The 27,310-nt window shown below is 35.5% G+C and overlaps 1 protein-coding gene across 1 annotated transcript in view; it reads left to right on the top strand.

Annotated features, from left to right (window-relative positions):
- The window catches only part of LOC145666673 (mitochondrial outer membrane protein SLC25A46-like), a 57,034-nt gene that overhangs the window by 14,305 nt on the left and 15,419 nt on the right, over positions 1-27,310 (top strand). The window contains exons 3-6 of the mRNA XM_081734148.1: positions 10,548-10,726; positions 13,218-13,274; positions 20,865-21,010; positions 22,737-22,873. Coding sequence (XP_081590274.1) covers positions 10,548-10,726; positions 13,218-13,274; positions 20,865-21,010; positions 22,737-22,873 — 519 coding nt within the window. The remainder of the gene's footprint in view (positions 1-10,547; positions 10,727-13,217; positions 13,275-20,864; positions 21,011-22,736; positions 22,874-27,310) is intronic.

Below are 27,310 nucleotides of genomic sequence, written 5' to 3' on the forward strand. Positions count from 1 at the left end.
ACCTCTGGAACCAGATTTGAAAGATGACTGATTTCCAGACTTTATAACGTCACAGAGAACTTCATTGTATTTATAAAGTTAACCAAGAAACTTCTGTCGCTTTTTTCACCCACCACCTTCGAACATCGATATGCCATCTAAGACGTATCTGGAAGATCAAAAATAGTTCCCATCAGCATTGACGACCTTCTGCCAACGTTCTGGAAAGACATGGATTCCAACGCAATAGGCGGGCCTGAAGCGAAGAAGGTATCAAGTGCACTCTGCACCTCTACTAGGAATTTGAACTGGCGTTCTCTAAGGTGATTTTCAAAGGAATAGAACAGATGATAATCGGAGGTGCAATGTTCGGAGAGTATGGCGGTTGCAAGTGTTTTCCATCCAACGCGTAGACTGATGTCCCGGGTCATCCTAGCCACGTGGAGCTTAGTGCTGTTCTGTAGCAGGAGGACTTCTTTGCGATACAGAAGTACTGGCTCCAGAGTTTTGAGTTTTTCTTGAACATGACTCAACTGCTGACAGTACATAGTTGCATTGATGCTCTGACCAGCTGGTAGCAGTTCCCGATTCACGATGCCACAAGCGGTCCACCAAATACACAGGTGTACCTTCTTCTGGTGCAGTACTGGTTTCGGCTGTTTTAGAACCGGTTCATGGGATGCTAGCCAATGACGACGGCGCCGTGAAGTTTCATACAGGACCCACTTCTCATCACATATCAACATCCTGTCTAGAAATGACTCCTTCCTCAGACGAGACAGCAAAAAAACACAGGTGTCTGCTCGCGTTGCCTTCTGGCCCGGAGTCAATCGAGCCAACTTGTAGTGCTTACCAAGTTGATGGAGGTGGTGCCGAATGATTCCTCCACTCACACTGAATTGTAGGCCCAGTTCCTTACATGTCTGGCCACTATTCGCTTCAATTGCTGCCTGAAGATCCTCTGGCACGTGGTGCGTCTTCGAGTGTTTCGTCACCTTCCTTAAACTTGTTAATCACCTCAGCACTGTCGCGTAGTCATGACACCTTCACCAAAGGCCTGGCATATCTTCCGCCCCGCTGCAGCGGCGTTTGACCCCTGTTTGAACTCGTACAGCACACACGCCCTTCTGACGCTCTGTGGAGGTCACATGTTCACTCTGTCTTTACGCAAGTTCACGGTGTAACTGAACTGTCACAACCAGGTAGTGTGTTGGATATATCCACACCAACACCTGACCTTCGCCTTATCTCCATTCGCATTTAACTCACGGTATGAGGGCAATTAAACACAGACCTCCACAGAAAGCGACACAACTTTCTTGTTTACCATTATGGAACCAGTATGTGCTTAAGTATTAGGAGCAACTGTGTGACTGTTAGGAGTATGTGTTACCATTAGAGGAAGACAATCCACAATGGGTACAATTTACTCCAGCAGAATAATACTGTCAATTATTATTTGATATTGTGGATTGTCAATTATTATTTATCAAATGTATTATACATTTTTAGCTCCATGAAAATTCGTTCCTTTTTCTCGATTTTCTCAGAGACTACGCATAGAATTTAACTTCAAGTAAGCCATTTTGTTCAACTCCAGATGATCTGTCGATTGATAGGTATTTTACCTTTAGATTATATTCTAGTTAAACGAAAAGTTTTATAGTTCATCGTAATTTTAAACTGTTTCTTATTAACCATCACGTGCATGTCGTATTGCTAGTGTCATGTTAAATACCCTAACAATAGTATACTTCAGTATCACTTGCCAGGTAGCGTACAACCTCAATATTTAGGGTACTGAAATGATTAGTATTTCTTTATTTTTTTCAAATCTACGCATGAGGATTAACACTTACCCATATAATTTTGTTGTTCGATGAGATTTGTGAATCGGTATATGTATTATATTGGGACAATATGTTTTTGTTAAATATTAATAATCTTGAATAATTGTAATTAACGGAGATACTTTGGTGCGAGATATGACATTTTTCGTCGTAAAATTGTTTGTTGTTAGACCGATTCAAATTCCATTTGGCAGTTGGAGTGGAGATGCAATGTGCAAGTAGGGCAATGGTTTTGGTGCGTGATATTAGGTGTGGAATTTATATATATGTACATACCCTATTGTACGAGATCTGTCTGAAATGAAATATAGATAAAATAGCTACGTAATGATAAGTACAAGCCACATGTAAGGAAATGGGAAAAATAGTGTGGAAAAATAGCTCTAGATTTTTTTATGGTAGATGGAAAAAACATAAGAAGAGTAAAAAAATCATTTGTTTTAACCTTACTGATTTCGAAGTATGGAGCTATGCCGTTCATATATTACTGTTCGGTATTAGATGTATAACTATATTGTGTATTTTTACATGTAATCTTAAATATCATTTCTTGTATTTACGGGCAATATGTGCTATTGAAATATGCACAAGCTAGTAGTAGAAGAAGAAAATATGAAAAGAAGTAAAAATTAATTATTTTCTGATATTTTGTTAACATGGTAATCTGACGATATGTGTTATTGGTCGTCATAGAAACAAGAAACATAATATCAAACAGAAGATCCATCTTGTAGAATCAACATGTATGTTATTTAAAAGATGTAAATGTTTAATTCATTAAGTGTTATAATAAAAAGGTAATATCAAGATGTTGTGTTCAACTGAATTTCAGAAAATTGTAGTAGACTAGATTATATTTATTCGAACTGTGGGCTAAAGTGTAACCTTGAAAATACTAAATAAATATATTGGTGGTGGTTCCGCCGCAGGATTATATTTTATGTGGAATTGTGCCGAAGTATAGTAGGTATACTTCAAGAATAAGATAACGTTAATTAATAGAGAGTTGTCTGCTGAACAGGAAAAACCTTTAGATTGATTTTAAGATTACGTAGCAGTTTTAGCAAATCCAGCAACACGGAGTATACTTTGTTAAGCAGTAAGAGAAAAATTTACAGAAATATTAAAATGAGTGTTACCGGAAGTGAAAGTGGTAATATAGAAATGAACACATCCACGAACATAGCTGACCTTATCAGACAACTTGGGGAACAAACGAAGCAACAGATTGAACAAACAAATCAACAGATGGACATTAAGTGGGATACCCGAATAGAGCAAATGAACCAACAATTACATTCGAAATTTGAACAGAGTGATCGTAAAATGGAGCAGATTTTACATAGGTTCACCGAAGTTCAAAATTCTTTAGAAGTTGTGGAAACTGTAATTGCTGGACATACTGGTCAAATAAGTGAACATAGTAGTCAAATCAGGGAGTTACAGGAAGAAGTAAGTTACATTAAAGAAAGACTTGTTAGTGAAAATGGTGATCATGACAATGCTCGTGCAAATGGTGACCGAGTTCTTACTACCAACATAGCTCCGATACAGTATCAACCCAGAGTGACTGTGAAAGAGAGTGACTCATCAGGATACTCGATAAAAGGTGATAGTGAAATTAGTTTGGGGAGACATCGGAGATCAAATCGTTCCTTTCACCGTGGGAGAAACAATCATGCAAATCCCCGACATATGAAGAATATTAGCAGAGGTAATTTTTTTTTTCGTGTTAGTGAAATTAAATCTCTTACAAAATTCAGCGGAAGATCTGATGATATACCAGCCAGTACATTTCTGGAAAAGTTCGAACATGAATGTGACCTAATGGGGGTGGATGAATCCAAATTTTTAAAAATTTTACCGCACGTTTTATTACCTCCCTGTTCCACATGGTTTAAATCTATCAAAGTCAATTTGCGTAACTATTCAGATTTTAAGAATGCCTTATTGTCTAATTTTGAGAATGACTTCATGTTAGCCAATAGGGATGCATTAGTCCGGAATAGGCATTACCATCCTAAATTGGAACGGAGTATTACTGACTTTGTGATATCGGCATACAATGAATTGAAGTCAATTAATCCTTTTCAACCAGAATCAAGAATAATAGCATCCATTCGTATTTTGTTACCTTTTAAGGTACAACAAATGTTAATTTCAGCTCAGTGTATTAACTTTAACCATCTTATTATGATAGTACAAAATTTTGAAAGTCAATCTATGATACAAAACAATAATCGAGGTCAAGTCAATCCTAATCGTAGCCGAGTTAGTTATGCATCTGTTCGTAATATCAATGTTAAAGAAGAAGGTGTGTCAAATATGCGAAGTAATAATAGATTTCCTTGCAATGGCAGAAGAAATGAACTAAATTTTACCGGTAACAGAACCGAATCTAATTGCAAGAATATCAACAGGAATAATAATCGTAACACGTTTAGGAATCAAACAAATAATGGGTTTAATTTTACACGAAATGGATTTGCTAATAGATTCCTAGGTGGCAGGAATTCACAAAATAGAAATCGGAATACTGTTGAAGTACATAATAGGCAGGAAAATATACAAGACTGTGGTGTACAATGTAATATAACTGAATTGCTTGATAACCGTAATTTAAACTAGATTTGGCTGGCGTGGAGTGGGTAGAAACCACGTCGGCGGTAGATACGCCAGAATCTTTTCCTGAAAATGAAACCTACTTAAGATTTTAAGTACTAACGATAATTATCAATATATTCCTATTGCTAATTGTCATTGGATGTTTGATGATGAAATAGAAGATGTATGTACATCTGAAGATGATTTTTTTTTTAAAAACGTTTAGTACTGCCAAAATACATATTAATGGAATTCCTCTACAAGTTTTGATTGACATTGGGGCTACTGTGTCACTTTTGTCTTATTCATTTTGGCGTGAACTTACAAAAGATTATTCTAATCCTAGATTACAAAAAATAGATAATTTAATATTGGTTGATTTTACGGGCAAAGAAGAAAAGGATTATGGGTAAAACACAAGTAGTCATATCAATACAAGATTATGAGATTACAATTCCTATTTTAGTTATTAATGAATTGAATGAGAATGTGTTGATAGGATTAGATTTCTTAACACAGTTACGTGCAATTTTAGATTTTGAAAACAAAACATTCTCAATATGTACACTTAATGATAAAATTGTTCAGAATTTAATACCTGTTAGCGATAACATTACCTGCCAGTGCCAACCATCTATCTATTAAAATGCTACAATAGCTAGAAAGGCGCCTGAGCTCCAACCTATAACTTTGGACTTCAAACCTTTGATTTACGATTGTGATTTCACGTTTAATAAAGACAAATATTTTAAAGTATTTGTACTTTAAATGAGTTATTTAAATATGTCCGTTTTTCATAAAGTTTATCCTTTTTAAATTATTGTTCAAAGCCTTTGTATTTTATTAAACCTTTTCTAAAATCAATGCAAATGAATTGTGCTGCCATCTTTTGAGTTCTTTTAAACTATGTGTTTGTGGGCAATCCTTTCGACAATGAGATCTCGGAAACTACAGGCTCTAGAAAGATGCCGTTTTCACTCATCGATTGCAAATTTTGCGTAGATTGTCCGGTTCTAATTGCATATTTAAAAAACATGGCCACTATTTCTTTATTACATTTTTACGGGTACACTGGAAATGTTGAAATTAAAAAAAAAAGCTAAAGTACCATATCCTACCCATTATATATTCCAACACCACATAGTTGTATATAGGGGTTGTATGTGTCTCAGGCGTTTGTTTCATGGCCAAATAATAATGAAAAAGGAAGGATAACCATTTCTCCAGTCTAAGATGAATCTTTATTTTTGGAGTGCTTTGCCCAATGAACACCATATATCACTGACATTATAATTAATGTGTATGTAATGTATTTGCTTATTAAATACTGCATGCAGGAAGAAAGAAAACACTGGTTATGTATGAATTAGAAACTCCAACCGGAAGTAGGCTCAAATCTTGCAAACGGTTCGAGATATTGAGAAAAAAATAATCGAAAAATCTCCCCTTTATTATACCCCTTGCCGATTCTTTTCTTTTCTTTTTCTTTTTCTTTTTTTTTTAAATCAAGACGTTTTTCACTTGTGTCTGTAAAGGGCATATACAGATGTTGTGAGAAATGAGAAGGAGATTTATGCTCATATGCGAATGATGCGCTGTGTAGAGAGCGCAGGTTCAGCGAGTTTATAAATAATGTTTTAGGTATCAACCAAAGTGATCATGATGAGACCAATGTTAAGAAGAATGAAAACGAAGAGTTTATTATAAAAAATAGTGATCATTCATTTCAGAAATGTGTGGACGAAATTACAAGTCTCATAAATATCACTGATAAGAATTTCATATTACAATTCAGGGACATTCTTTATATACATAGAAAGGTATTTTCGCTTAGACCTGGATGTTGCCAAGATTTCGTGTATGATATTGAAGTCGATACAAAAAGCCCCATAGTAACTAAGCCATACATTGGACCTTATAGATTTAGAGAAAATGTGAGAAAAATTTCGGAAATGCTGCAAGATGGGATAATAAGACCTTCCCAAAGTATTCATTTGAACCCGTTACATGTGGTACCCAAAAAGGATGGTAAGCACCTAAGAAAAGTACTAGATTTAAGAAAGTTAAATACTCATATAAAATTACAAGTGAGGTACCCACCAGTAGACGAAATTCTTAGCTCATTACAGGAAAATACAATATTTGGAAATCTTGATCTTGTAATGGCGTACAACCAATTTTGTTGGGAGAAAGTTCAAGACCATATACTGCCTTTTCATTTGAAGCACTATTATACGAATATAATAGGGTTGTTTTTGGACTGATTAATGGTAGTGCTGCTTTAGCATCATGCTTGAATAAAGTAATAGGGCAAGATCTACGTGCTAATGGAATCTTTTATGCTGAAGCTTGGACACTGTTCTGGAACGCTTAGAAAAATCAGGCTTAACTGCAAATATTGAAAAATCCAAATTTTTCAATCTTTTGAATTTTTAGGCTATTCTATAGACGCACGCGGAATGTGTTTTAATGAGTCCAAGGTGCAGGCTATAAAGGATTTACCTGTTCCCACTAACTTAAAAGAAACACGACAGATTTTGGGATTGTTTAATTGGTTTCGAAGATCAATACCTCGATTTGCCGAAATTGCATAACCCCTATTCTCAATAACTAAGAAAGGAATACCGTGGCAATGGGGTACTTTACAAGAACACAGTTTTTATAAATTAAAGATGTGCATTATGGAGAACATTCGTCTAAACTATCCTAAGTATGATTATCCTTTTTATGTGCAATGTGATGGTTCATTATCTGAAATTTCTGGCATTCTCTGGCAACCAAATCCTACAACAAATGAACTTGCTTATACACTGTGTTAGTCGAACGTTGAAGAACGCAGAAAACGGATATACTGCCACGGAAATTAAATTACGTGCTGTACGTTTTTCGCTACGGAAATTCGCTCCATATCTTAGTGGTTGTCATTTTACCGTTGTAACGGATCATAATTCTTTACCACATCCCAAGAAAGTACAGGGATATAATAGCCGATTATTAAGATGGTCCTTAGAACTTCAATCTTTTGCTTTCGATGTACAACATATTAAAGGAGTTGATAATGTTCCATTGGATACATTTTCAAGATTGTTTCCGAATGAAAACCATCAAGTATTGTCAATAAATGTATTTAAAATTTTACAGGATGAAATATCTAAAATTTCCCTGGATGAATTGAAAGAGCATCAAAGGAGTTATGAAGAGTATGAAAAAATCATATATCATTTAACATCTTGTTCTGGAAATTGTGATTGTCCTCGCAATTGGAATACTTTATATCAAATGTCTAATGGTGTATTAGTAATCAAGGATTTTAAATATAAGCATAGAAGTAAAATTTGTATTCCGCAGATATTGGTGCTTCGTATATTGAAGGCTTATCATGATGATTTTGGACATTTCAGGTACTTGAAGGTATATTCTTTGATTAGTAAATCTTTTTATTGGAAATCTCTAAGAACACAAATCAAAAACTACATTAATGATTGTGAGGAATGTATGAGAATTAAGCACAACTATCCGTCTATATATAGACCTATGATATCAATAATGCCTGAACGACCTAATTCCTTTATTTCGGTAGACTTGTATGGACCTCTTCCTAGAGCGGCTACAGGTGAAACTTCTTTTTACTGTTATGAATATTTTTACTAGATATTTAGTGGCTTATCCTTTGCGTAAAGCAACTTCTTCAGCAATTGTAAACCGAATTTTGAACGTATACATACCTCATTGTGGTCCAATAGAACATATATTTTGTGACAATGGTGGACAGTTTCGTAGTAATCTATTCATTCGTGTGATGAACAATGCCAACTTTAAGGTACATTTTGTTACTGCATACCATCCCAGTAGTTCTATTGTGGAAAACATATATCGAAATCTTCGCAGGGGCGGATTCAGGACCGACTTCTGGGGGGAGTAGTGGGTTGTCATACTGCTACTTTTAAGGGCTCAAAACTTTGGGATATGTTTTATTTATATATATAAAATAAGAAAGCTTCCTCTTCTGGGGGGGTGGGCAATCGCCCCCCCACTGGATCCGCCCCTGAATCTCGGTATGTTATTTAGACACTGTTGTCGTAACAAACGTACTGATTGGATTAAGTATGTTACTGAAATTACCTACTTTTTGAATTATTTGGTGTCAGATACATTGTGTGTAGCACCAGCGAATATTCATAATGGAACAGATTTCATAAAACCGATTGAACAACATTTTGGCATTAAACTTAGTGAAAGTGATGAAATAGATTATTCACATCTTGTAAGTATGGTGCATCTCCGCAGGACACAAAAATTTCTTTCATGAAATCAGAAGATAAAACAGCAACAGATAGGTAAAGCTCAAACAAATGATTTAGTCTTTGTAAGATTACACTCTCAAAGTGATGCGTCCTTAAAAAGGATCTACAGATTTTGCGATTTATACGCAGGACCATATTTATGTATCAAGCAAATTAATCCTAAAGTTTTCGAACTAATGCATGTGAAAACTGGTAAACTTTTGGATTTACGCAATATTGATGAACTAATATTATGGCGTCCCTCAAAACATACTAAAAGTAAATGGATACAGCTAGTTAAGACATTAGTTCCTTCTGAAGTTGTATCCAAGATTAACATAAATGACATTTAATCTTTAAATTCTGCTTAATATGATCATTTCTTTATGTGTGTTAGTTTTTGTTATGATGTTGGTTATCTTGTTTTATTTTAAACATTGTCGATATTTCGTTTATAATTTGAACGTCGTTTGAATATATATATATATATATATATATATATATATATATATATAATGTATTTGATCCTTTCTCGTTCAAAGAACTATTATATGAATGTCATAATATCTTTTTCAAAACCTTCCTAATTATGCTCGAGAGAATAATAGAGATTTTGTTAACTTTCAGTTTACAATAAGTATTAATGGCATCGAAATGAAGAGTTTAATTAGGACCCAAAAATAAATAAATAGTATACCGCATTTTGAATGTACCTTCTCTTATCGTCGCTGAATTTTATGAATAATTAAAATAAAATTAATTATGAAAATTAAAATAAATATGAAGATGATATTAATATAAAATGAATATATTAATTTTTATATATACGAGGGTCATTCAAAAACTTAGGTAATTAGTATGGAATATCTAACGGTCCAGGATTCTTTTTTTTTTTTTTTTTAATTGTAAACAAAAAATGTCCTATTGTTCGAGCATCATTATATAACGATATTGTGTATTTTGCATGTAATCTTAAATATCATTTCTTGTATTTACGGGCAATATGTGCTATTGAAATATGCACAAGCTAGTAGTAGAAGAAGAAGAAAATATGAAAAGAAGTAAAAATTAATTATTTTCTAATATTATTATTGATATTTTGTTAACATAGTAATCTGACGATATGTGTTATTGGTCGTCATAGAAACGAAACATAATATATAACAGAAGATCCATCTTGTAGAATCAATACGTGTGTTATTTAAAAGGTGTAAATGTTTAATTCAATACGTGTTATAATAAAGAGGTAATTTCAAGAAGATGTGTTCAAGTAAATTTCAGAAAAAGGTAGCAGACTAGATTATAATTATTCGAACTGTGGGCTAAAGTGTAACCCTGAATATACTAAATAAATATATTGGTCGTTACAGATATTATGAAGATGACATGTTTGGCGAATTGAGCGAAAATAGCACTTGCAGTGCAATATTAACTCAGATAATACATCAGATTTTGCTTTTCTGGCGCTTAAAAGAGAATTTTATTTTAACGAATGTATCTTAGATTTTGAAACTTGTTCTTGTGCTTCGTTGTTTCTCATGGTTTGTGGGGAAACTGTTTCTTAACTGGATCCTTTTGGCGTTTACTTGATGGGATAGAGTAAACTTATTTCATGTTAGTTATCTCCAAATTTAAAACATAGGATATTTCGGCTAGCAAAGACATAACTGCATTTCATCTGACTTTATTTTGACTACAAGAAATACACAGTATTTAAATTGTTACTCTTTATATTCGTCGAAAGCTTTAAAAAAAAAAAAAAAAAATGCAACTGTATGTATGATCAACAATTATCCTGTCCTTAAATGTTTCGCATTTGTTTTGTTTTTAGGTGAGTGTGAATTCTCAGCGGTATCACATAATTCCAATCACATTGTTTCCTGTAATAGTTCATCTTCATAGGCGCCAAGGAATTACAACTCTATGGAAGGGCTTAGGGAGTGCTCTTGTTATTCGAGGCATGACATTAGCCATTGAGGATTTATTAAGCAAAATAACGCCATGGCCTAAGTAAGTATTATGTTTCGAACCTAAATGCTAACGTATTATATCTGAAGACTTCTTTTGGGCGGGGGGAGGGCGAGGACACTTTAAGAAGTATTTACGATCAGTAATTTCTGGAAATACAAGATGATTCAAAAGGATGGGTCTAGCTTTAAATCGCTTGTTTTACAATTTTAGTGTGTTGCAGTTGCACCGAAAACTATAAATAGTTTAGTAAGGAGTAACCCTTTACGTGTTTTTGTTTGTTTGTTGAAATACTCCATGCGCCTTCTATCTGTTTCATGACCAACATCAAAACGATATCTGAATTCTTCACAAACATATTTTAGTCTCCAGTTCCACTGCAGCTACAGCTACTATGAGTTCATCTAAAGTAGGGGTGATGCTTAAATAGTAACGTTATTTGTGAGTCTCTGTAAAGACAATGAGTTCTTGGTTTTTTGCAGTGGACTAATTTGTCTGTAAATAAATAAGTGGAAATTTTGATAATATATAAATAACCGCCCTTCCTGTTTTAGCAGTGGAATATACGAAAGCCTTGAAACATGTTCCATTTTTTTTCTGTAAGATTTCATATTTGGAATTCACATCTTTAATTTAAGAGACTCTCACACACGGCACTGTGTGAATAAATAAAGGGGAATGCTGCAATTATAAAAATATTCCCCTTTTCCAACCTTAGAAGTGGACTATTCGGAAACACTAAATCCAATATTTTTATTTAAGAGTTTACATTCGGAATTTCATATCTCCAGTTTAAGCGAATCCTCACATTGAACAGTTTCTCAATATATAAAGGGAAATTTCACTACTATAGAAATAAAATGAAATCTTTGAGTTTTACGTCCCATGTTATGCCGGGTAGACTAAAAGAAACGGTGATGATGAGAATGAATGAAATGGTAGAATGAAGAAAGTGGGAGGAAAGGGAGAACTTGAGAAAACCCAAGCACACGGTGTTTATCCACCACAAAGCCCACTTAACGCGAGCTGGGATTGAAGCAGGGACGCCACGCACCACTGAGCCACCGCAACCCCACTACTATAGAAATCCCCTTCTCTTCTTCAAGAAAAAAAAAAAAGAAAAAGAAAACATCAAAAACGCTGGAACCTGTGCTCTATTATTTTCATTTAGGTGTTTACATTTTGAATTTTACATCTCTAACCGAAGTGAATTTTTACATTCGGTTCTTTGTGAATAAATAAAGGGAAATTTTACTGTTACTGAAATGCCTCTCTTACCTCCTTAGGAGCGGAATATTTGAAAACGCCCAAATAAGTGTCTAATTTTAAATTTAAAGTTGCCAACATATGTCAGAAAATCGAAATTAGTCACACGATAGTTAAACCACGCTAGTGGACGCTAATAACAACTGAAAATGTCTATGAATAGGTCCCCGAATTTCTTACTTTCTGCATTCATACATAGTTAGTTAACATAATTAGCTTACATTTAATGTAACAGCTAACATTGAATTGGTGGTATCGGAAGTCTTATGATTGTATCTTCTGCTTTAATTTTATCATTTAACTTATTTTCATTAAGAGTTCATCAAACGAAGTGCTGCTCATGAGAAAGTAATTAAAGAACTTCTCTTCGTCATAGCGTAAATCAATAAACATGGAAGACAACTGTAGCTGAAAATAAAATAAACTGTTTTCTATGTTGGACTGAAACGCCCGCCCGAGTTCGTTACAAGCCTGCAGCAGACTTTCCTGCTCGCCTGAACTGGTTGGTCTGTGACGCCCGCAGCAGACTTTTTTTGCTCGTCTGAGCCGAGCCAAAGGTGATAACCCGGATTCGATTCCGGTTTCAGTTTTTGAATTTCATACAATGGACTGTATATTCGGAATGTCGTACTATTCTTCTTGCAAGTCATTTTTCAATTTGACAAACACGTATAGATAATAGCGTACTAAGTTGGGAATAGGATAATTTTTAATATACAGGGTGGCCCAAAAGTAGGTATACACCCCTGCATTGACCCCATAACATTCTGGTTTATGGGTTTATTTGCTTCGGCTCTTCAGAACTTAAGATTTAAGTGAAAACACATTAAGAAGAAATAATAAAGGAACTAAGTCTACCTGAAGGATAATAAGAAATGATATAAAATGCAATGAGCTGATCGGTACGGTATGTATACCTACTTTGGGGCCACCCTGTGTAGTAAAAGCTACTAACTTGGTCCCACTTGTGTGAAATCTGTGATTTCTCATGAGTTATGTATTAATATGTATAATTTAAGCTTAGTTACCGTAGAAAGTTGTAATCAGTTTTTAATTTTAACAAGTCCAAGTCACTTATATATATATCACTTGAGCTCAACGAAAAGAATTAAAAAAAAAAAAAAAATCAATGTTTCCTGGATATTAACGTGTTGAATTTACCTTTAGATTATGGTTGTGGTAAAGTAGTATAGACTCTGTTATAATAATTTTATAATCAATTAATTCTAAAGTTAGTTCGTTATACTATGAATGCATTCTTTTTCAGAGAGATTTCGTGGCACAGCTCCTTGAAGTCAATAGGTCAACATATTTTGTTAAAAAGGTAAGATGAATATTTACTCTATGGACTATTAGTATTTGTTAATATTTGCTTGGTACTGGAAAAAAGTGAGATTCAAGCTAAATAGAATTTTTGATTTTTGTAACAGATATGTTTCAAATAAAAGTGATATTACTTACTTCACCTAGCGTTGTATGATTTTGCTGATGTGTGTAAGTAATGAATAGGTAGTATATCACAAGATGTCCTAGAAGTTTTCCTCAAGTATGTCCTAAAAGAACAAGGCAAAATAATATTTCTTAAAAGAAATGCAACGTTGAGATTACTTTTAAGATATTATAGATAGGTATTAATATCAATACCTATTGATAAATTTGTAGTACAGAAAAAATATTTTGTTTCTATTTTTCCAGGAGAGGAATATATTGTTTTCATAAAAGGCTAGAAATAACTTAAATTTTGACTAGGCTAAGTTGGTTTCCAACTACCGGTTTTAGTTATACATTTAACAGAGATAGGTGCAGCAGCCTATAATTGTGAATTTGGGGTCCAATTTTGGTGTTAGTTATTAGGTATGGCCGATTTAGGATTAAGTATTAGCTATCTTGATTTATTTTTCGAAATGGTATTTCCTTGTGTACCTACAAAGTTAAGGTGTATATACATATATAATGTGTGTGTTTGTAGTTGAGTTTAACGTCCCACGATCATGCATCAGGCTAAGGGGACAGTGATTATGAAATGGATGAAAATGGTGGTGGGAGGAAACGAGAGTATTTGTTACAATGCCCACTTGGCGGAAACTATGTTCGAGCCAGGCATCTCACGCCAGAGTTGAGCGCTTCTACCACTGAGCCACATACACTGATCAGCCAGAACATTATGACCACCTACCTACTATCGATATAAACCCGTCCAGGCACCTGACGAGGAATGTCTGCTAGTCAGACACACGTACGGTACATGTAGTATCAGTGAGCATGCTGACCGTGTGTAGAATGGGGAAGGCGCGCTATCTATCTGAATTTGATCAAGGGCAGATTGTAATTTCCCGGAGGTTCGGCACGTGCATTTCGGAAACTGCACGACTTGTCGACTGTTCGAGGAGTGCTGAGATGAGTGTCTTCGGCGAAACCAAGGTGAAACGACGTCCAAACGTCGAGAGGTTGGGCGGCCTACCTCATTACAGATGTAGGACGTCGTAGGCTGGACAGGCTGGTAAAACAGGACAAGCGGCGAACTGTCGTGAAACTAACATTAGACTTTAATGCTGGGCAGAGTACAAGTGTGTCTGAACACACAGTGCATTGAACACTCCCAACGATGGGCCTCCGCAGTCGACGACCCATTCATGTGCCAATGTTAAAACGACGACATAGCAACTACGACTGAAATGGGCACTTGACTATCCCCACTGGACTTCTGCGCAGTGGCAGAGCGTTGCATTGTCTAATGAATCCCGATACCTTCATCATCATATCGATGGGAGGTTGCTAATTCGTCGTCTTCCAGGAAAACAGCTATTTGACACCTGTACTGCGGGACGGAGAGAAGCTGGCGGCGGCTCAATTATGCTCTGGGGAATATTCACGTGAGCATCTATGGGTCCAGTGGAGCTTGTGCAAGGCACCATGACGACCGAGGCGTATCGTACACTAATTGCAAACCACGTACACCTCTTCATGACGACCCTGTTTCCTAACGGCAGTGTCATTTTTCAACAAGATAATGCTCCATGTCTCAAGGCCAGGAGTGTGATGGAGTAGTTCAAGGCACACAGTGACGAGTTCCAATCGATGTGCTCCCCCCCCCAACTCGCCATTTCTGAACCCAATCGAACTCCTCTGAGATGTGATTGAACGTGTCATCAGAACGCATCGCCCCTCCCCGGAATTTACGGGAATTAGCTGACCTGTGTGTGCAGATGTGGTACCAACTCCATCCATCGACCTACCAAGACCTCATTGCTTTCATGCCAAAACGCATCGTCGCTGTTATCCGTACCAAAGATGGACATACCGACTATTAAGTAGGTGGTCATAATGTTCTGGCTGATCAGTGTATATCGGTGCGTAAAGTGGTTTTAGTAGTTATTGAGGTCACTTGCTTTTGTGTATGTGTGTGTGTGTATATGTGTGTATGTGTGAAAGAGGTAGTGGTTCTAATTTCAAACTTGAAGAGGCAAGAAATATAGTGAAGCCCGGGTTCACGAACGCTTCTGTTCGTGAAAAAATCGATTCATTAATTAGGTGCTCGGCTGACGAACGATATTAGGGGTACGAACGTCCATACACTTCCGTACCCATAATCTCAGTAGTGCTTTTGCTCGTTTACTGTAAATATTATTTGTCAGATTGCTGTGTTCACTTCACTTTTTGTTCTTTCTTTCTTTCTTTCTTTCTTTCTTTCTTTCTTCGACTCATGTTATTTTAGCTCTCAGTGGCCCCTAGGAAAGAGAAGAAAAGTGTATTTGATAGCAGAGCAGCAGTATGAAGCTTTCACTACAGAAAACACTTCAAAATGTAAATAATACGCACAATATCACATTTCCGAGCTACAACGGATTGTGTTTACGTTAATTAATTTCGCTTCTCAAACAGCATTACGGAACGGATTAAGTTCGTGAGTGGAGGGTTTATTGTATTGACTTGGAACAAAATAGATATAAAAACACGAAAGTCTTTTAAAGCCCCCCCCCCTTTTTTTTAAATGAAAAGTAAGCATAATTTATGCTCTCATTTCAGACACCTTTTAAGTCTTTAAATATTAAATTTGAACGTCGCTTTAGAACATGTTGCAGACTTTATATGGTCTTAAAGTTACTATATTCTTATAGGTTCTGCCTTGCGTTGCTATTATGAGCTTCTTTTATTGTGTGTATGTAAATATACTGGGAATAGAAATCATGTAATTCTGAAATTTTAAACACGCCTAACAAGGGAAGAGAGGGAGATTATATATCAAAGTAGAAGATAGTTTATATACCAATCGCAAGCACTAACGACACCTATTAGGAAACTGTAATAAAAATTTTCCGAATGCACATTACTGTGCGAGTTATATGAATATACAGAATGTCCAGAAAATCCGTTTCCACCCCTAGAAATCGCAAAAGATGAGACAGATAGCAAAACAAGGAAATACGTGTTTGATCATTTTAAAAGTACAACGTATAAAAGCAAAAAGTGTTGTCCCAGGGCCACTCGCAGGGTCCAACTCAAAAATTGCAAAAGGTAAGAGGATCAAGTAGTATATCGTTGGAAACCTATTGGAAAATGAAACGGAATAAGTCCCGCCTCTCTAAAATTATCATATGCAAAATGGCGGCCGGTCAAAATGTCAGCAAAAGCGTTATTGTAAAGTCTATAGCCACCCCAAAAAAACCTGAAACGGTGAGACAGATGTCAAAACAGGAAAACACATGTGTCATCATTTCAAAAGTACAATAATTGAAAGTAAGAATATTTGTCCCAGGTTCCTGTAGAGGGTCCCAGACGGGGTTCTACTCAGAATTTTCAAATGGCAAGGGGTCAAGTAGCACATCGTTTAAAGCTGTTGTTAAATGAAAGCAGATGGAACAAGTCTCTACGCTCTACGATAACACTGAGCAAACATCTTGAGTTTTAGTTCTTCTTTTATAGTCGGGTTTTAGTTTATTTCCACTTTAATTCTTGTACTCAACGGAACGAAAGGAAATACCCTACTGTGAGATTCTGCTCTTTGGGCCCAGTAGTGTCTAAATAAATAAAAGAAAAATAATAAAATCAAACTAAGAAATAAAGAAACAAAGACATAACATTTGACATCTTTGAGTATAGAACTGACTAGTTAACATATAATGTACAACCACGAACATAACTTAAGTAGAAGTTGGTGCCATCAGAAATAAAGAGTCTTACCTCTACTTATTTATGTTTATGACTGTACAATAGTGGTACTTATGTTCGTTGTCTGGATTATCAATTATAAAATGATTCGAACAAAAAAATTCTTGCACCAGGAACAGCGAATACGTGCAGATGTCTCACAATGACAACAAATGCCGATTGCAAAATAGAGTGATTGCGCTCCGAGAATCGAAATGATTTGCATTTTGACCGGTCGCCATTTTACACAGGATAATTTTAAAGAGTCGAGACTTGTTCCGTCCTCTTTCATTTCCTAACAGCTTTCCAGTGATATGCTACGTGATCTCCCTTGCCATTTGAAAATTTTGAGTAGGACCCTGTGGAGGATCCTGGGACAAATATTTTTACTTTCAATCATTGTACTTTTGAAAAGATGATAGACATGTTTTCCTATTTTTATCTGTCTCACCGTTTCAGGTTTTTTGGGGTGGCCATTGACTTTACAATGACGTTTTTGCTGACATTTTGACCGGCCGCCATTTTGCACAGGGTAATTTTAGAGAGGCGGGACTTATTCCGTTCTCTTTCATTTCCCAACAGGCTTCCAACTATATACTACTTGATCCTCTTACCTTTTGCAATTTTTGAGTTGGACCCCGCCTGGGACCCTGCGGGTTGCCCTGGGACAACACTTTTTGCTTTTATACGTTGTACTTTTAAAATGATCAAACACGTGTTTCCCTGTTTTGCTATCTGTCTCATCTTTTGCGATTTCTAGGGGTGGAAACGGATTTTCTGGATACCCTGTATTCATATAACTCGCACAGCAATATGCATTCGGAAAATTTTTATTACAGTTTCCTAATAGGTGTCATTAGTGCTTTCGATTGGTATATAAACCATCTTCTACTTCGATATATAATCTCCCTCTCTTCGCTTGTAAATGTAACTGTTCTTATTGCATCTGAGTATTTAACGTTGTGAAAATATTTTCAGGGACCGTTCTTGTCCTGTTCTTCAGTCACTTGATGTTGAACACCGACATCTACAAACTCGTATATCCATTTGTCCTTACTTAATATTACCCATTGTAACACACTTCATAACAATAAGTACATGACCAACAAACTACAATTCTATCATTCAAATGCACGAAACAATTGATAAAAACGTAAATTGAAACAAGTACATCAACTGTCAACAGTTTTTCTCAGAATGTAATACGTTTTGCCACTTCTCACACTCACATAACCACTTTCGTCCAGTATTATACCTTTCAGCATTAGTATGATGAGAATTACAAGGTAGTTTTCACGTTAATGCACCTTTAATTTTTAAATAAAAGTACTTACAACAGTCCCAATTCTTATCAAGGCTGCCATCGTTTAAACTTAACCTAGGCTTTTTAGCTCACTGTTGCTGCTTCAAATTTATATAAATCGTTTTAAAACTATATCAGCGCCGTAATTTCGCTGACATCTCTTAGCATTATCAAGACTTAGTTTGGGAACGGTATTTGGTAGGGATGGACTGTATGGATAGTAAATGTTTACACTCATAATAAATCTATATGTTTATTGATGAGTGTAAACATTTACTTTTCATACATCGTATCCTGATTTAAGTTTCGTGTTTGCTTGAAGCGTAATTTATAAAATAAAGTTTAACTACTTATAAATTGAATGCATTTCTTCAGATACCTGATTGTGCAGGCAATTGGTCTTCGTAAATAAATTCTAGTATCATTAGAGTTGGCGTATGGTTTACCGTTTCTTTTTAATACCGAGACTGTATGAGACACAGGCCTACTCCCAGACTGCATATCTTAACAATGTAGTCATGAGGAAGCTCTAAAATGTACTATGCAATGTGTAAATAATAATAATAAAAAAAAAAGTATAGAAGAAGAGAAATCGGAAGGAAGGGAAGACAAAATTCAACTAAGTAAAATATTTAATCTTTTGTCATAAAAAAGAACTGGTATGTGCGTGTTCTTTTAGTGTAAGTGTAAGTACACTGATTTGTAAAAATATCTTGTATTCCTACGTGTTTCCTACATGCCGCCATAGAAAATCCCGCTAAATGCAAGGTACGTGGAGTGATAAAGATCTCTTTGGCAAAAAGTCTTTCAATTAGACATTCATCGTTAATTGTGTGCTGTGTACGGCCCAAACATTATGAGTGAAGGTGTCGTACTTCAGTGGATCAGATTTTTCAAAGAAGAAAGATCAAATATTCATAATGAACCGAGGCGTGGTGGGGCTTTTGTAGTTTGTGATGTTCTCGTTAAGAAAATTGATGAAGAAGTTAGTGAGACCGTCGATTCACAATCTCGGAGCTTTCTGCACATCTCTTGGACCGTTTTGTACAAGGTAGTGACCGGAAAATTAGACTATCGGAAGTTCTGTGCACGATGAACACCGAAAATTCTAACGGAGATGCACAAATCAGTCAGATGTGGTCTGTCTTAGACTTTCTTTCTTTCTTTCTTTCGATATAACTCGGACGGGGAGGAGATTTTGAACAGAATAGTGACTGGCGTTGAGAGTTGGATTGCAAATGTGAACGCTGACAAAACAACAGTTAATGGTATGGGGTCATACCACTTCTTCAAACAAGCAGAGAAAAGCCCGACAAACTTTGTCAGCGTGGAAGATTATGGCCATCGAGTTTCGGGATGCTAAAGGAATCTTGCTTGTGGAATTCATGGAACGTGGTACATTAATCAATTTTGAAATTTACTGAAAAAGACGTTCAGAGCAAAGGTCGTGGCCTGCTGACATCTGGGGTTGTGTTTTTGTATGACAACGCTCGCCCAGACGGCTCTCGGCGAACATAAAATCCTTTGCGCCAATTTAAATGGGATGTGTTTTATCATCCCCGTACATCCCTGATTTGACTCTCTCTGATTTTCATCTGTTGATTCACATGAAGATTCACATGGGGCACAGCACTTTGCTGACGACAAGGATTTTAAAATGGTGTGATAGGTTGGCTCAATTCCCGGGGAGCCAATTTTTATTCAGAAGAGATTTGTAAGTTGGTGAAATGCTATGACAATTGCTTTAATTTACATGACAGCTATTGAAAAATAGAGGACAGCCGTACATGTCAGATAGGTTTATTTTTTTTAATTTTACTTTTTTAAACTTACATCCAAACGAAGCTTACTTTCCAATTACCCTCTTTAAAATACCACATATACATGTCTATACAGTGTCTATACGTAAGGTTCACTCGTTCAGACCTTTGCAGACAATCGCCACTTGCTCTGTCTCATCCTAAAATTTATTTTGTTCTCTTTCATTTTATCAAAAGTCCTGGAGTGATGCGACCAGTAATTTATCAAGTTAAGTAGCAGTTCCTGATGATTGTCCAATTTTATCCACGCTTCTAGCTCCTAACTGAAACGTTTTTAATTTAAATGTAATTATTTTTTTTTCTTCCATTTGTAGAAGCTTTTTTCTTTCACCTTATTCAGTAGCCAGCAAAAGTGCTTGTATAACACTAGATTTCTTTTATTGGTTACTTAGAAATGACTTAACCAATTTATATATGTTGTCAAATAATGTACAGAGAATGTATGTTCTTTCAGAAACAAGGAACTAATATTGTAATTGATTGGACAATTCCAAAGCTATGGATAAAATAATAAGTACAGGGTAGATAGTCTATTGGCGATTGTGTATTTTTTAACATACAAATTAATTTGATGAATATATTTTATTGTTACTTAAATAAAGTGATTATTTTTAAAGTAAGAATTATTGTTCTTCTTGCACAGCACTAGTCTGGCCATAGTCACTCCTTTCTACTCTGCAAGTTTGGTTGAAACAGTTCAGAGTGATATTGCGAGCGAGAAACCAGGTATCTTCGATGTTTTCAAAGAAGGCATGTGCAGATTGTTAAGTTTCGGATCGCCACAAAAGGGTATGTGTTACATTTGTATATTGTTGGCAATAAGGGTGTTTGAATAAGAAAAACCAGGATGTTAAATATGCTTATCAAGGTAGATAAGCGAGTACGTATGATGATTATGTATGCATATTACAGAGGAAATTGTAAGAAAATTTTTCATATTCGATTTTGGAGGGGGAAAAAAAGGCACGCATTTGCAAAAAGGAATTCGTTATCAAGTGGCCTACTGCAAGTTGAAAATCATGGCTGGGCTATGCAATTAAAAATGATTATTTGTAAGTTATTGCATGGCGAATCAGATAAGGCAACGTTTAATGCTATAGTTTTTAGATTGGTAATATTTATGGGCATATAATGTATAGGGGCAGTAATTGTTTTCATATTAATTTACGTATATTACAAACGAGGAGCAGTTCGCACATACGTTAGCAATGTTAAGTGTCTCTCCATCTCTTTCTGAGTAACATGAAAGAGTCTGGAAGAATGATACTGCGGATACGTACGTGATTTTTACAGTCACTTTCTGAAAGACAGAGGAGTCTGAAACGACAATTAAATGATTTTGAGGATACTTAAGTGGAACTTCCATCTTTTTTTGAGTGACATGAAAGAGTCTGGGAGAATAATTTTGTGGATACTTAAGTGGAACTTTTCATCTCTTTCTGAGTGATGTGGCAGAGTCTGTGAGAATAATTTTGAGCATACTTAAGTAGAAATTTCCATTTCTTTCTGAGTGACATGGAAGAATCTGAGGAAATTACTTTAAGGATATTTAAGTGGAACTTTTCGTCTCTATTTGAGTGACATGGAGGAATCTTGGAGAATGACTTTGAGGATATATCCATGGAAGACCTGGTCAAATGTATTGTTGTAATAGGTTGTTTGTTTTGAAACAAGTAACTACCGAAATGATTCAAAATGTGTGTTATCTTTGAGGTTTGATGTTGGAAGAGCATATTCCAGGGTGTGGCTGAAAGAAACCTCAAGTTGGGAAGCTAATAGGTTCAAAACCAAATAAGATACGACAAACCTTCTTCTTCTTCTTCTTCTTCTTCTTCTTCTTATTATTATTATTATTATTATTATTATTATTATTATTATTATTATTGAAACGTATACAGAATGCAGTTTTAAATTAAAGTGTTTTGACCAATATATCAGTCAAGTGGTGGCTTTCATTGTTGATACTTTTGGGTGCAGACGTGTAGAACGCGATAGAGGGTTACTAAATCGAAGCCCTGACAATTGCCACATTTCCTGGTCCGGTTGGGTTCGAGGTCGGCCAAGAGACATCCGTTTCAATGCAGAACTTGTTTGTCTACATTTTAATACACAACGGTAAATCGTCCTCTTACCAGGAACAGAGGATGTGAAATGGACGCTTCTGCCAGCGACCTATCATTTCTTTATATTTCTTTATATTATGGACTTTTTTTTTATGCTTCCAATAGAACCTATTGCTTGGAGTTGAAATCTGTCAAAAGAATATAAGGGTGTGAATTCATGCAAACGTGAAGAAAATATTTCAGAGTACTTTCATAAAATATTTCTGACTTTCATAAAACACGGCGTATATTGTTCTTTGAGGTCTTACTTATTCCTATTATTGGCGTAAGAACTGAATTCCCGATCGCAGCTTTAAAAAAAAAAAAAAAAAAAAAAAAAAACTTTTTTTTACTGTAAACGACAAAACTAGTGAATAGTACAAAATAGTCAGAGGTTTAATTTTAAATTTCAGGGCGAATGCTTCCAGTATGGGCCTTAGTTTTACCTACTGTTTTACATGGTTTATTGAAGTATTTCTTCAGTACAATTATACGAGGTATTACAAGCAGATGCCTACATCTTAATCTACGTCAGGAACAGAAAAAACAGGTAAATATATTATCCATTAGTGAAGTAATTTAGCGTGTGGCAATTTTATTCATCCAGTTTTCATGCCGCAAGATAACTTCGTAGGTAGTTTTGTACTTGAAAGCAATATTTAGAATTGTCGAAATTACTGTATATACATATATATTTGAATACCCCCCCCCCCCTGAGAATTTGTCACTTTTGAGAGTCCACTTATTCTCACTATAGAAAATTCACACAACTATCCAACCAATGATTTTTAGAAGCACTTTCCCAGATAGTTACCGGTGCTGCCCTCTGTCGCTTTTGAAAAATACTATGCTTGAATTTACATGCAATGTTATGAACTGAAAAATTAAACAATCGACAGTTGAACTTTACATTGTTGTTAAAGTCTCAAACCATTATTACTTTTAAAATATATCATAAACAACAATTAAAAATACTGGTTTCTCTGGTATTTCCACTATTCTACCATTATGCGATTGTAAGCGACCCTCAAGAATTTTAGACTTATATTTAAAAAAAGCGTTTTTATGTGAGTAATGGCGTGTTTCCAACTACAAGTGTTTCCATTAAATTGATAAGCATCTATAAATACAATATTAACAGCATCAGTTGTTGAGAAGTTTCATGATCTAGCATCAAAGTCTATCATTAGATCCTAATGACATTTATACGAAACTACTGCGGAAGTATATTCTTCATACAAACCAATCAAAATAACAATAAACAAATAAAAATAAAATAAAAAAATAAATGAATTAAAATCGGTCACCTGTGTCGAAGTTATGCGTGATCAAATTCATATAAGTACGGTATGGGTCAGGTATTAAGGAGTTTCATAGCTTACCTTCAAAGGTAATGATTAGATCCAAATGAAATTTTACACAAGACTATCGTAATGGTTATTTCTTCAAAAAAAGAAAGAAAGGAAAAAAGTGTCAATATCGAAGTCGTGTAAATATATTCACAACAAAATCGGTTAATCACGTTGTTAACACTTCAGCCGTTGGAGTGTTTACTGATTTAGCTCCAAAGACTACCATAAGATCCTAATGAAATGTGCATGTAACCATCAGAAATGTATATACGGGGTATACGGGATGAACAAAAATAGAATCATCAAAATCAGTGTATATATATATGTCGAATTTATGGCTGAACATACCCGCAACACAAATACAACGTATACGTTCATAAACGAATTGAATTGTGAACCTGTCTTTCTTTCTTTCTTGTCATATCTGTCAGAGAGAGACTAATTTTTATAGTTAGATCGTCTTTTGTAGATAGCAAGTACCAGTTCTTTTTAAATACCAAATGGTGCTTTTTCAGGTCAAAAAATTCAGATTTTTAACAACTGTTTGTTGTTTTAGATACATTGTACATTGTGTCCACCTAATGTATTACATTTTCATTACGTGCGTATAAAGAAGTTTTTTGCATGTTGTAAGAGTTAGTGTACATATAAAGAAATGACAATTAAAGATTATATACAGGGAATACTATTAGAATTCGGAAAATATTGCCATATTCTAACTTTCAGTCAATTCAAACTAGATGAAACTTCATACAACCGAAGAGAAAACTAACAACTGAATGTGAGGCATTCCGATTAGTAAGATCGAACCAACAAAGGCTTGGTTTCTGGAAATGCACTCTGAATGGTCAAAATAATCGTCCATTTATTTAAAACTGTATTTTCTAAAGGAAAGAGGAGCAACTTCCACAAACTATACATATAGACACGAGAATTAGCTGCCACAGAGTTACTTGAACACCTGAAATGTTTCCCAGTGTTCAAATTGCACGTAACTTTCGTTGAGTTCGCCTTTACTACCCGGAACACCTCATAAGATATTATTCAGGTTTATTGTCACAGACTTGTGAGTTGGTACCAGTGGGTACGAGGACGAGGAACGTATACGCTCTGCTACTACAGGATACAGTAGACAGTATTTGTTGAAGTGTGATGCATGTAAACATCATGCTGAAGGCGACGCTGAACACTGTCATTGGCAGCTTTTTCCAGGCGCACAATCGTGATCGTGCAGTGACTGTGTCCTACTTGGAAAACTAAGGTGCGTGTGTGTGAGAGAATCTATCGTACCACGTTTTAGTGGGAAAAACTGACGAAATCCAGAAACAATAACTTTGTCATACATTTCAGTATTGACCGTGTGTACTTCGTTAGCATGGGATTACCACGTTCCACTGGAAAAAAGGGACGAAATCCAGAAAAAATATTTTTCTTTTTTATTCAAAAACTTCTAAAAGAGAGGCATTAAAAACTTTAGTGAACAATAAAAAGAAGTAACTTCATACACAGCAAAAACAATAACTGTCCTTAACGGAAGAGAATTCTTTGCATACATCTGAGTATCCTCATTACAAGATGGATAGAAAGCGGTGACCGAGTTTAGAAATATCAAAAATAATATTTTGGCCAAAATGGAATAGGATTCAGGGCTATGACGTAGTTGGGTCAAAGTTACGGTTTGTAATGTGGAAGAGAATTGAGATTGTTTATAACGACTTGTTCAGTTGTTCAAGGGGAAGTACGATTCAGATCTATGCGTGAGCTGGATCTCTCCGCACAGTCTATCGTGTTCATAGCCCGCGAAGACCCATCCGTGGTCTGTAGGGGAAGTAAATAATTAGCTCCGAGACTTATCTCACTTAGCTGAATTAACCTACGGCCAAAGTGTACTTGTGGTTAAGTCACTTTGTGTAGTCGCGAATTTTTACTCGTCGTTACATTTTGTTTTATAGTGTAGGAATGGCTGTAATTATGTAAGTACAATAAGTCTTATATTTCAAGTATGCATAACTGATTAAATAAGGTAATGCAAGATAGAGTTAACTAGGTCTCATTATGACGTTGGCCCAGTGTATTCTGGAGTAGATAGGGAGCTTAATATCGCTTTCTCTCGAAATTCGTCTTCATGGTGAATGACTCTTTGGGTACACTTATAATTACACTGTGTATTTATGCTGCATATTAATGCTGTCAATCAAGGTTGGAATGTTTTATGTTTTGAACAGCATGATCCTCGAACCCAGGATCTTTGATACTTTATACTACCTTTGATGTGATCCTTTGCAATTAATTAAAAAAAAAAAAAAATACTACAGTAAAAGGTATAGGAAATTCCAATTGATTTGCTTTCATTTAATGGCTAATTGGTAACATTGAATACCTGTAATTTTATCTTATGTGTTAAGTAAACCGTAACAACTTCAAACAAATCATAACATTTCTAATATTTCAAATATTCCTAGGTTACTTCTAAACTATGTTCAAAATTTATATAAAACCGACTAAAATTCAATTTCTCGACATTTATTTTATGTAGAAATCGAGACATCAATCGTGTTCTGAAAACGGGTAATGTTCGATACAACACAAAGTCAGGCTTCCATCCCACAGCATGTAACCAGAGGATGGTAGAGAAAACAAGGACGTTTTTTTGTGAAACAACCAAAGCTGCTAATGCGACAAGCTGCTCTATAATGGAATATTTCGTATGCTTCCGTGATGAGAAACAGGAGTACAGCCGGGATTCGGTCCCGTAAAAGATAAACGGTGGCAAGGATAGGAGAAGGTGAAGAATTGTAGCAAATTGTATAAAGAAGCCATAAAGTCGGGAGATAACATTTTGTCATCATTAATGATGAAACAAAGGTCGAATGGTTGCCTCAAAGATGAATGCCAATGAATATATATCCATTACACCATGTGTATGAATCTGTATAGAAGCAATGGTACAATCGAAATCCAAATTTCCAAAGATGATGCCCAGGGACCTATTTGTCAAAGCTATTAACTTTCATTTTTCCAGTCATGAAGTACCATGAAACAAACACTAGAACAGTAGTAACAATCATTACCAAATACTAACGCTAATACCTCTACTTTGTTGTGACTTTATGATATATGAAATTGTAAAATTTTCAGTTTTCAAAAATTTCGTATTAGTATTACAAGACTAATACTTTTGAGAAATAGGTCTCTGGCAGGAAATGGTATAGGATGCGAGACCATCTCCAGGGTTTGTGACCGACGGAACTCGGAACAGTAAAGTGTCTGCGGAAGATTTTGTCGCCATGGCTACGTAGGCTAAATATTACCAACCCTATTTTATTTTGGCCTGACAAGACATCATCTCATTATGTGTACAGCATCATCGAGTTTCTGGGGAAAAGTTACATCAAATATGTTGCGCGCGTGGACATGGCCACAAAGGGGGATATGATTGCTAACAAGCTGCTTTGCGCAAACATTACGCAGTTTAAGCGCAGCTGAACATGGATTTCGAAACAAGGGGCAGCAAACTACAGAGAAGCCCTCTTTCCTGACGTCAAGAAGAAACTGCGCGCACTGGATAATAAGGTCCGTATGCTGTGTGAATTTAAAATCCTGCAACATAGTTTATGAAATATAGAGCTTTGGTT

The sequence above is a fragment of the Thermobia domestica genome, chromosome 12 (genome assembly GCF_964235325.1).
Source record: "Thermobia domestica chromosome 12, izTheDome1.hap1.1, whole genome shotgun sequence".
In the NCBI taxonomy this organism is placed as follows: Eukaryota; Metazoa; Arthropoda; class Insecta; order Zygentoma; family Lepismatidae; genus Thermobia; species Thermobia domestica.